Source organism: Echinops telfairi, unplaced genomic scaffold, assembly GCF_000313985.2.
Source record: "Echinops telfairi isolate 266 unplaced genomic scaffold, ASM31398v2 ScPeMD7_7463;HRSCAF=8501, whole genome shotgun sequence".
Taxonomy (NCBI): domain Eukaryota; kingdom Metazoa; phylum Chordata; class Mammalia; order Afrosoricida; family Tenrecidae; genus Echinops; species Echinops telfairi.
The window spans coordinates 4,197,516-4,209,512 of NW_022111363.1; the positions used below are offsets into that span (position 1 = coordinate 4,197,516).

The 11,997-nt window shown below is 57.3% G+C and overlaps 1 protein-coding gene across 1 annotated transcript in view; it reads left to right on the forward strand.

The window, feature by feature from the left end:
• The window catches only part of PCSK7 (proprotein convertase subtilisin/kexin type 7), a 28,725-nt gene extending 18,074 nt beyond the window's left edge, over positions 1-10,651 (forward strand). The window contains exons 12-16 of the mRNA XM_045283571.1: positions 7,484-7,663; positions 8,019-8,113; positions 8,790-8,883; positions 9,085-9,202; positions 9,405-10,651. Coding sequence (XP_045139506.1) covers positions 7,484-7,663; positions 8,019-8,113; positions 8,790-8,883; positions 9,085-9,202; positions 9,405-9,761 — 844 coding nt within the window. The 3' untranslated portion in view covers positions 9,762-10,651. The remainder of the gene's footprint in view (positions 1-7,483; positions 7,664-8,018; positions 8,114-8,789; positions 8,884-9,084; positions 9,203-9,404) is intronic.
• The last annotated feature ends 1,346 nt before the right edge of the window (positions 10,652-11,997 follow it).

The following is an 11,997-nucleotide window of genomic DNA, read 5'->3' on the forward strand; positions in this document are numbered from 1 at the left end:
CCCTGCACGATGCTTTCTATAAAAGGAATGCCGTCTTGGGGAAGGACAAAACTCAGCAGCCAAGCAGAGAAGCGCAGGAACGTTCCCCGGGAATGCAGTTCAGTTGGAACCGCCTGGTTTTGCACAAGCATGTCTTAGAGATGCACTTCTGACTCGGGGCTTTGTACCTCTTTGAAACGGTGCGGTCATGGCCGGCGGGAACAAGGCCAGCGTATGTACTGCACAAAACACAGATCTCTTGGGTGGTGGATTTTGACCGTGTTCAGTGGAAGATACAACGGTGCCCCACTCAAAGATGACAGCCCCCGCTGAGCTGGGGCTGGGTAGGTGGCCCTCTTTTTACGGGTTGCCATGCCTGCGCCCTACTCAGGTCCTCGTCCGCCACACAAGACATTCGGTCGCTCTGCTTCCGGTCTTTCCGTCTGCCAGGACGGAACCAATCGGAGCTCGTTTAGAGCCTGGTGTTTAACTCTGGGCTGCCATCCAGGGCCGCTGCCCAGCGCCATAGAGATAAAAGTCCGCGGTCACGGCTGCCCAATGGGCAAGGAGCTTCGGGGGTCTTCTCCAACTTTGTCGTTCTCCACTTCTCCCAAACCCGTGGATGTTGGCCTAGAATGTCTGACGAACTTCCCTGGGTAATGAGGTATCTGGACAAGTGCTTGTGTCTGTCACGTGGAGGCAGAGACGTCAGGCTAACGTGTCCTAGGCGAGCAGAGCAGCCCGAGAGCCGGGCTTGTGGAGACCGTCATCTGCTTGCAGGGCAGCAGGCGGGAGGCTGCTAGAGTCTGAGGTCAGCAGAGACCTTGCTTGTTCGTGACTTCATTTGCTCCCGAGCAGGCTGAACAGAGGGCACGAGCCTGTCGACCTCCTTGGAGCTGGAAGGAAGGAAGCCCAGCTCGTGTAGAGCTGAGCTACTTGTGCTCCGTCTAGAGACCGGCTTCCTCCCAGGGCCTGCGTGATTCCATATCTGGGGCTGAAGAGTGAGCTTTTTGTAAGGTTGACGGAGCTGCCCATCCTTAAGCTAGAATAAGCGGTGGGGTCCCACTGAGACTTCTGAGCAGTCCTGTGGAGCAGAACTTTGCGACGATGGGAGCCACCAGACTGCTCAGTGTGGTGGCCACCAAGCACTTGTAATGTGGCTTGTGGCACCGAGGAAGAGGCTTTTATTTTAGTTCATTTAGAATGAAATCATGCCTATTGGACAGTGCAACTGTGGAGCAAGACTCGTGGTCCTGATGTCGTGGTCGTTGTTGTTGCCTCTCCCCTCTGACAAAAGACTGTGACGGTAAAAGGATTGGGGCTCCTGGATTTCTCTAGACCTGACTCTAGACCCGGAGAGGAGGAGGGAGCGTGGGGTTTGGAAGGAATGGCTAAGAGTCTGTTTGTTAGGAGATTCCTGAACACCCACCTATACACCCACCCTACCCTTGTATCCTCACCTGCTGTATCTGAGTGCGCTGACTCGTCCTTCTGTCAAGACAAGGACTATTGTTCTTCCCCTCCCCGCATCGGGCCTCTGAAAGCCATTCTTTCCCTCTACTGAGAAGGCCCTCTGCCTTCCAACACCCTCAGGTCACCTATTTGGAAGTCCCTAAAACCCGGGACTTTGTGAAAACAACTGCGCGCCCCTGTTGCCCACTCCCTCATGGTGCCCCTCTCCTGACCAGCGTCAGGGGCCGCCTCGGCATCCATACTGCCCAACATCTCTGTTTCTCTGGCACGCTCGGCCCCAGCCTCTTGTTCCATAGCCCTCTCCTGGCCTCTCTGCCTGAGGACTGCTTCTGCTCACTCCTCCCCCTGAGCTCCCAGCGTCTCCTCAGCCTCACTGGCACTGCCTCCCTCAGACAGTGCATCTGCAGGTTCAACCTCAGCCTCCCCTCCTCCTTCACGAGTCCACGGCCCAGGGCTCCTGCTGTGATCCCTTACCAGTGCGAGGGCTAGACATTTCCATCGTGTGTGCAAGACGATGAGCAAATATGGGTCTTCTGGGACAGAGGACGAAAGTTGAAAAAGACCCCGGTGTACCAAAGGCCACGTGTGATGATGATAAGTGGATGGTTATACACCAAGACTTGAATGCTCTATGTGTTAGCTCCTTTAGCATATGAACAGATGTAGTTCTAGTAGAAACAATTCCAGCACACTCACTCACAGGCATTGCCATCCGCGCCCCTACACATCCCACTGACAACAGGTACAGAGCCCACTTGCGTACCCTGCGAGCACAGACTAGCCCTCGCAGCTCCCTCTTGGATTCTATTCCATTGCTTAGTGCTCCATAGCATGTCATTTACTCACCTGACAACCCCTTCTTTACCAGGCTAATGCTCCCTTCAGCTGAGCTGTGAACACGTTCCTTCATCTCTCTGTTGTTCATCGGTCACTGGGCCCTGCCTGTGTCCTGCACTCCAGTCCCCTGAGCCCGCATTGCATGTTGGAATTCACTCTTGCTTCCCACCGGCCCAGTGGCTGTCCAGGCTGCTGCTGCTCCGGCTGTCCGTGCAATTACCATTCCACGGGCCCCCAAGCTTGAAACGCTGCCAATTCTTTGTCCCTCACCTCTCCCCAGGCCTTACCCTAACCTTTTACCTGTCATTTCATCTTTTCATTTACTTCTGTTGATCAAGAATGTGTCGACTCACTCATTCATTCTACAAATATATGAGATCTCCCTTGTCCCGGGCCCTGGACTAGGTGCTAGGTATATGGGGGTGGGGTGGGGTGAGATGTTAGTCTGTTAGTCCTGCCCTCACAACCTAGAGTTCATAGTCCCATTAGGACAGATGGCCGAGTATGCAAGTATAGGGGAGGGCAATGCGCATAGGACAGAAATGACTCGTGCCCTCATCACCAGGGAAAGACAATGAAGGTTTCTCCAAGAACTGGCTGCTGACCTGAGCTTGAACTAGTAAGGTAGCCGGGAAGAAGGGAGAGGAGAGGGACAGCGAGGCAGCAGGAACCACGTGCGCAGCCGAGTCTCGGCTGCTCTGAGTTGGCGGCATCGTCGGTGTAGCTGGAAGCATGGCAGGGGCCAGAGAAGGCTGTGCGTGCCATGATACGGAACACGGTTGTGACCTTGACAGCTAGGGGCGTCTTCCAAATAAAGTGTCGCCAACTTAAGTTAGCAATGAGAGAGAGAAGAGAGCCAGAGAGATCCCCAAAGCCCACCGTGGCCGAGACAGTGTGCTCAGACTTAGCAGGTGTGAAGGTGGCGCGGGGCCAGGTGGTGTCTCGTTCTGTTGTGCACAGGGTCGCTGTGGGTCGGAACTGACCCGATGGCACCTAACAACCACAGTGGAAATGCTTGCAGGCAAAATGATACCTACACCTGGGATTCCTTTCAAAGAACCAGAGAAAGGGAAGCAGTCTATGCAACAAGACTGATTGTCTTGATCATTATTAAATCTGGGAATTGAGAATAGCTGTTCTCGCTACTTCTTAATATATGTTGTTTTTTCCATAATAAACGCGCGTGTGTGTAGTTTAGCTTGGGCAACGGCTTCAGTGGTCATGCCAACGAGAGCCCAGGAGGAAGAGCCAGCTTGGGCGAAGGCTCAGGGTTGAGGAGAATTGAGAAAGAGGAGGACGGGCTGTCCGAGTTGAGCTCTGAAGGTTGTATCTAGAGAGAAGTGTTGAAGGTCTGAGCTGCAGAGGGTGGTTTGGGAGTCATCCGAGACCTGAGAGCGAGGGACCCCGCCGAACACAGGACAGAGGGGAAAGCCTGGCGTGAAGCGGGTGCCGACAGAGGACGCAGCCTGGGAGAGAGCCCCGGAGCGTGGCCGCACGGGAGCGAAGACGACAAAGACACAGAGCGCCACTAGGTCTCGCAGAGACCTCCAGCAGAGTAGTCTTCCTTCCCCTGCCCCATAGCGCCCTGCCACGGCGCTCCTGCCACGTGGGCATAGTCCCATCACAGGACTGAACCCTTCAGTCCCCATGCAGGGATCAGTTTCGCTTCTCGTACTCCTTGTTGCTGGCTCCCCATCCCCCCAGCCTCCCTGCCGTGCACACATGTAAAACCGTTCTTTCTCCTGTTGGTGAGCACGGGGGTCCTCCCCAGCTCTTTGCCAGGTCAAACTGCGTGCTGTTGGTATTTGGTGTTGTTTCACTGTGTGCAAGACTTCCATTTCAGCAGAGAGCCAGATTGTTTGATTGTTTTAAGGCAGGTAAAACGCCACGTACAACCAGCATCATTTTAAATTGTATTTATTTGTTTACCCTTCCTCTGCATTCAAACTATTAAGTGCCTATAGTTCAACGGTTCTCAACCTGTGGGTCGAGACCCCTTCAGGGTCAAACGACCCTTTCACAGGGGTTGCCCGACTCATAGCAGTAGCAAAATGAAGGTGATGAAGTAGCAACGAAAATAATGTTATGGTTGGGGGGAGGGGTCACCACCACAGGAGGACCTGTACAAAAGGGCCGAGGCGTTAGGAGGGTGGAGAACCACTGCTCTAGGTAGTAATGGACGGTCCCCTTCTCCAGCATGTGGAGGCCAAAGACAGAAGAAGAGGGTGAGGCTGAAAATAGGGTCAGCCCCCAGGCCAGGCACCCTCTCCCGTCCCCGGCAGCCACATGGTTCCTCCTGCTGGCAAGAGAAAGCACCCAGCACCCTGCCCGCCGCTGTACTGGACTGCAGTCACAGGTCTCTCCCCAGCACTTCTGAGGCTGCGAATCTGTAAAGAACTGGAAGTCTCATTTTCCTCCTGGGAAGCATCTGGAAGGTTTGAACCAAGAAGCTTCTTCTCCAGAGTCAGGAACTGCAGACAGCAGGAGGCAGGCACTCCTGCCAGAGCAGCAGACCCTCCTAAGCCAGGCACCCAGGGCCAGGGCATCAGCAGCAGGGCTTATCCCGCCCCTCCGGGCAGGACGAGAGACCTGTGAGTGGAGTTTCTCCAGTGAGGTGGCCAGGCCCCGCGCGGGGAGAGCTTACCCCAGGTCGGGCTTCCATGGTTGGAGGGAACTACGCCCTGGCTGGAAAACACTAACACTCTTCCAAATAGCTTCGTAATTCTGGAGAAAAGTCCTTTGAAGCAATAAAGCTGTACCCAGCCCAGCACTCAAATGTGGAGCTGGACTGAGGCTGTTTCGAAAAGCAAGCTATCTCCAGAAACCTGCTGGACGGGCAAAGGCGGAGTCACGAGAAGGTGAAAGGGGAGAGCCTGCATGCAGTGAGCCCCAGGGACAGGGGAGAAGGCCCCCAGAGAGCAGTGGGACAGACCATTCCAGAGCTTCAGTCCCCAGGGGGAATGTCATTGCAGGAACCCCTGTCCTTGTGGGTTCACTCGGGAAGAAAATGGTTTTCAGGAAGGTGGTGTGGTTCTGTGGCGCCATTTGGGAAGAACTGTGATAAATGTGACTGAATACACTGCGTGCTGCGCTGCTAATTGCAAGGTAGCAGTTCAAAACCACCAGCTGCTTTTTGGGAGCAAGACGAGGTGCCAAAGAATTAGAGTCGGGGGTGAGGGGGCCTGTCACTGTGAGTCAGCAGTGGCGTTTTTACAGGCCTGTATCATTTGCCTGAAAGTCGAAGCAGGAGGTGAGCTGAGCGCTAGATAACTAGGATATCAGCTCCGGGCTGTTAGTACTTTGGTCTTGTTTTGCTTTATTAACCTTTGGCTCATCTACTTCTCTAATTTGCCTTCAGTCCGTTATATTACTTACACAGTAAGAAAGACTCCGTCTAGGGTGTGGTCGGGAGGTGGTGACCAGCAGGGGATGGCATTGGCACTCCGGGTATGTGGGCCTCAGGGACATGGGCAACATTGGGAGGCCGGGACTGAGCAGGGACAGGGACTAGGGAGAGCAGAGTGGTAGAGTAGAAAGCTGGAAGCCCCAGAGACCACCCTTTGGGTCTAGAACTCATTAATTCAGTCATGTGGCTCAAATTTCAGCCAGAGAATAGATCCTTGAGGGAGATGGTAACACTAGGGAGGTACACACGCCTCGGACGAGAGATCAGAGGGGCGGCTTTGACCGAGCACAAAGGTCAGAGAGTTAGGAAAGAAGGGAAGGGAAGGCAAGCCTGGGCCCTTCACTCCCCTTCCTCTTCCAGTCCTGGTTACCCAGCTCCCCTTTCCTCACCCCAGAATGTAGCTGGTCTCCTGGTCACCCACTGGGTTCTTCCCCACTAATTCCTCCATCCTTCCCTTAAGCTGTTAAGGATCCCTGGTGGCGTAGTGGTGATGTGTTGGGCTGCTAACAGCAAGGTCAGCAGTTTGAGACCACCAGCTGCTCCTCAGGAGGAAGATGAGGCCTCTTCTATTCTGGTAAAGAGTGGCAGCCTCGGAGACGCCGGGGCAGATCTCTGTCCGAGAGGGCCACTATGAGTCGGCTTCGACGCCGTGGCAGTGAGTTGACAAGCTGTTGAAAGTAACCTTCCACGAACACTTTCTTTTTTTAATTCCACTTGAATAACTCTCAACTGAGAGCTGCTTAAAGTCAGTGTTTCAGAGCCCTGGCTCTTCTGCACGCGTTGTCCTCGGTAAAACGGCAATGTGGTCCTCTGCCCGGACTGCTGGAAGGAAAGGCATTTGAGAAAGAAGTGTTTAGCCTGAGAACCCACTTCCCTAATGTCCCCCACTGAACCTTCCACCCTAGCAGGATTTCGTTAACGCTCTGTTTTGAAATCATAGAATATTGAAATAAGGGTGCATTCACGGGGCTGCCGAGCAGGGTGCACCGTCTCCCCAGCTTCTCCCAGGGTCACTGCTCGTGTCTCCCACAACCGCAGTCCTGTGGTGAAGCTGAGAAACTGACACGGGATTTATGCAGCTGCCCTGTCGCCCACAGGCTCACTTGTCGTCACACACGTAGCCTGGCGTCACCCCACCCCACAGGAGACAGAGCTCTCTCTTCGTCGCAACAGCCCTCTCCCTCGGTCTCGTGGCTCCATTAGTGGGATGGCATCTACGTATCTTTTTGAGATTGACTTCTTCCACTCTGCTCAGCTTCCCGTGACTGACCCACTTCAGTCATTAAAATCAGGACAAAACATGAACGTTGTATCGTCTTCCGTATGCGACGTGTCCCCTTCTACCTTTGCTGTGTGAGACAGCGGCCACCACCCTAGACACCTCCACCAGGCTTTTCTGCCGAGACTCGCGCCTGAGCCACCTGACATTTCTGTTTGCCTGTCCATGGTGTCTGCGCCGTACCACGTGTTCTCCCCTCCCAGTGGTCATCCACTGCTTTTTCTCCTAACACGTAGTGCGGTGCCAGGAAAGCAGAAGGTAGAGATTCTTTTTCGGGTGAACGAGTGATTAGCTTCGCTCCCTCTGCTTCGTGCATTATGTCCTGGGCAGATGTGTTCTCTCGCAAACTCCTTGAGAACCACTGCCTTCCATTTCCCGGTGCCAGGTACCGGTTTCCCTGGGGAAATGCCTGGGTTGCCGTGGCAATATGTGTGTGCGTGCACACCGTGGTGGCGGGGCGTTGGGGGGGTGGAGTGAGGGCATGCATGACTGTGGGGCCGGTTTCCCAGCTGCCCAGCCTGCCTCCCCACAGTCAGCAGGACGGACCTGGAGCTGTCGGGCCTGAAGACGCTGGAGCACGTGGCTGTGACGGTGTTTGCCACCCACCCGCGGCGCGGCAGCCTGGAGCTGAAACTCTTCTGCCCCAGTGGGATGATGTCCCTGATCGGCGCCCCCCGCAGCATGGACTCGTAAGTGCCCCTGCACGGCGAGGCCTCTCCCAGGAGACTGGCTACTGGTACTGCCCTGAGCAGCCGTGGCGCCACCACTTCCTGGGTAGCTGGAAGGCATTTATGGCCAGCGTGGGGCCTCCACGCTGCCAGCCAGGGCACGTCAGTGTGGGAACCCCGGGGAGGAGACTTTACACCTCCTTGCACAAGTGAGGGGCCGAGGACAGAGAGCTTTGGGTGCCTCTGCAGTCAGTGTAAGCCCAGGGACCGCACGTGGGCGACCCTCCTGGCTCAGGCAGCGCCTGCCACGTGTGGTGGCGGCTACAGTGGGAAAAGCACCCACGCCAACCAAGGTCTGCTCATTGCTCTCTGCCAGGGACCCCAACGGCTTCAACGACTGGACCTTCTCCACTGTGCGATGCTGGGGGGAGAGCGCGAGAGGGACCTACAGACTGGTGATCAGGGACATAGGTGAGCCTGGCACCGGTGCTGTCCGTCATGCTAGGTCTAAAGACCCAGTGCCCATGTTGGAGGCAGAGGATCAATGCCAAGAAATGGGCCCGTCCAAAACACAGGCGCTGATCTCTGCAACCGTTCACTGACGCCCCCTCCCACATATTCCGTGGGGAAGCGACTGGCCTGTCTTTCCCTCGGGATAGCAACTAAAAATGCCTAACCAAAAAATAAAATAAAAATACAAATGCCCAACTGAACCCACATCTCCAGGCCGCTCACATAACCCCGGGAGGCAGGTGAGGGCAGGATTGGTGTTCATCCCTTTTGGAAAAACCGAGGCCAGGGTTTGCAGTTATGCTGTATGAAGTCCGTCCCGGGGCGGGGTGGGGCGGGGCGGGGAAGAGGTGAGAAGTTGGGCCCCACCATCTGAGCGCCAGCCAGCCTGGCACTCGCCGGAGCCATGCTGGGGCTCTGCGCTCGTCTCTGACTTAGTAGGAAAAAATCCACACCTTTTCACTCGGGCACTAGAAACAGCCCACCCTGTCCCGCCCCTCTCCATGCCCAAGGGCCCCCCTGGGCCCCTGCTGCATCCCTCTGGGAGCTGGGAACAAGACAGCTGCCTGCAGCAGCCCCTGTGGCAGGCATCCTGGCTCACGGGCGCATGGCTCAGAGACAACCCTTGCTGCCCTAGGAGATGAACCCGTCCCGGCCGGCCTCCTGTGGCGGTGGCAGCTGACGCTGTTTGGCTCTGTGTGGAGTGCAGTGGACATCAGGGACAGACAGCGGTAGGTAAAGCCGCCCGTGTCAGAGGGCAGTGGTGGGAAGGTGGAGACCACTAGGACACTGCCCACCCTGAGACCCCAGACTGTGCTCCCCGGCTCCCCCAGAGCACGCCCCTCCCTCCAGCTCTCAGGTGGGAGCACGGCAAGGACAGACTGACCGTGGGGAACGAACACTGTTCACCAGGGCGGCGTCTTTGTCCACAGGCTGCTAGAAAGGGCCATGAGCGGGAAATACCTACAAGACGGCTTCTCGCTGCCCTGCCCCCCGGGGCTGAAGATTCCAGAGGAGGATGGCTACACCATCACCCCCAACACCCTCAAGGTGCCGGCTGGCTGAGGTTCAGGCCTGGGCGTTGGGCTCCGGGACTTGAGGAAGGCGGGGTTGACAAGACCCGGGTCCCATTGTTCTTACTCTACTACCTCAGTGGGCATCCTTGGGGAGGGGGGAAGGGAGCCCCTGCGGAAGGAAGACAGTCTGAGTTCAGTGTCCCTAACCCTGTCGTTCGCGTGTGAATTCCCCACAGACCCTGGTGTTGGTGGGCTGCTTCACCATCTTCTGGACCGCTTACTACATGCTAGAAGTGTGCTTGAGCCACCAGCGCGTGGCCTCTCGCGCCGGGGGTAGGCATGGAGCCTGCCCCCGGCCCCACTGCAGCCGCAAAGCCAGGGAGGAGGGCACGGAGCTTGAGTCGGTGCCACTGTGCGCCAGCAAGGACCCAGGGGAAGTAGAAGCAGAGGGCGGGAGCCCTGCTGCCCCCTCGAACCCCCTTGTCCCGGACCTGCTGGACCAAGTACACTGGAGCCCACCCCAGCACGTGAAGTGTGCCGTGGATGCCCCTCCTCAGCACCTGTTGCAGGGGAAGGAGCAGCAGATGTGCTGAGCTCGGGGCCGGCAGCCTCCCCGTGGGACAGGCTCTTCCTTCCCCGATGTGGGGGAGCTCCCAGACTCGCCGGGGCTCCAGGAGAATAGTCCTGGTGCTTGTCCACATCTGGATGCCGAGGGCCACCTACCCACCAGCAGTCCCGGCCAGAGCCCCGGGGTGCCCTGCGTGGGACAGCAGCAGCTTTGGGTGCCCAGGGCTTGTTCCCAGGGGCAGGCCTCTGTCCTTGCTCCCCTCCTGGGGCAAACCGGAGGGAGGTGTTGGCATGGGGACCTCACCCACCATGGGCATGGAGGGTCCACCCCGCCAGAAGAGCGTGTCATCAGAAACTGGGAAGTCGCTTGGGAAGAGGGCTCAGTGGTGGCCGCTGGGAAGAGCCCCTGGACCTACTGTCCTTGATTGTCCGAGGGCCTGTCCTCTCTTCCTTGCCTTCCTACGACTCGGATGTTGCACTTGCTGGCATGGCTCTTAGCCCTCAGCCCAGCAGACCGGCCTGAGAGCAGCTGCACCGCCCTCCGAGGCCCAGCCCCCTGCAGGGGCATGATGGGTACGATGCCTCCAGCCAGGCCGGGCTGGACAGGGCCGCCTGGGCCCGGGCTGTGTCACCGAGGAAGTCCACAGTTGGGTTGCAGAGCCGGTGACAGAGATGAGCCTCGGAAGCCGCTGCCACTCCAGGCCTGTGACCACCTGTCTTCTTCTGCAAAGCGCTCAGGGAAATGGCCTTCCCCACGCGGAGGCCAGCTGAAAGACTGTGAGCCTCCCCTCTTCTGAGCTGACTGCTCGGTTGGAATCTTCTCATGCTTCAGATCTGGGTTTCTCGCGTCACAGCAACATTTTGTTGGGTTTTTTCTGCACAGCTTTTCCAAAATAAAGACCTGCAGGCGATTCTCTCCTCTGCCTCCTCTAACCTAAAGCAGGTAGCCAAGTCGCCCTCCCGCCCCTCCTTCCCCCAAGACCCGCTCTCTCCTTCACCGCCCGGTTTCTCTGAAAAACCGGGGCCGCCTGGGGTGGGGAAAAACCGGACATCTTCAGAGGAAGGCAGGCCAGTCCCAGTGGGGAGCAGCTGGAAGCCCTGCCTGTTCCCTGCTCAGTTCCTGGAACCAGAGTAGAAGGAAGCGAGGGGCGCAAATCAGACTCACGAGACAGGCTTGAGAAAAGATGATGTATTTCCCCCCCTTTTTGAATCTCCACCCCAAAAATATTCCAGGAAAAAAAGGGGAGGGGTTGGGCGGGATCTCTCTCCATGGATACTTGCTGCCAAGGAAGACAGTGGGCGTGGCCCGCACCTAGGCTACCCCAAGCCCATGCCCCCTGCTTAGCCCAGGATGGGGAGATTTGAGGGGCAGTCGGGAGGGGCTGGCCAGGGTTGTGGTGCTTCAGGGTCAGGAGCTGGGCTGGGCAAGAGTGGGCAAGAGCTGCCCATGTGCAGCCACTGTGCTGAGTGAGGGGCCTCAAAGCTTGGCCAGGGCAGCAGGCATACACAGGTGTGAGTGAGGCAGGCTAGGCGGGACGGCTGGAGCCAAGGAGCTGGGGAAGGAAGGGCTCAGGGCCGGCCCCCACCCCCCTCTAGCTTATGATCTGTCGAGGTCGTCCGTAGCCCGTCATGCCGGCCTGGGAGGCCCCTCTGTTGCTGCCCATCTGTAGGCCAATGACGTGCTTGCCCTCCTGTAGCTGGCTCTCTGTGAACTCCCTCTTGTGCTCCTGGGCCTTCCTGAAAGAGGAGGAACCAGAATAAAGCCTTGTCAGGACCATGTGTACCCTCCCCCTTCCCCCCAGCTTTCTGATTCCTGGGAGCCCTGGCGACATGGGAGCTATGTGTTGGGCTGTGATCTTGCAGGTCAGCAGTTTGAAACCACCAGGAGGAGGGACAGGGCTCAGAACAGTTAAAGCCTCGGAAACCCACGGGGGCCAGTTCTTCCATGTCCTGGGGGACCGCTGTGAGTCGGCAGTGAGTTTGAGTTTGTTCTATTCGGATTCCGCTCGTTTCCTGGCTCAGTCCCACTCCCCGCTTCATTTCCCTGTGCCCTTCCCACTCGCTCACAGGCCAGGAGAGCCGCCAGACGCAGGAAGGTGGGAAGGGAGGGAACAGGAAGCATGAGGGCCCGTGCCTTTCCACCCTAGTCCCCTGTGTCCCTGGGTGGTCTGCGTCCCACAGACTGGTTAGCCCAAGACACCTGCCACCCCAGGCAGAGAGCCCGCACCCTGGGCCCACTTACTTCATAAACCAGTTGGGGTC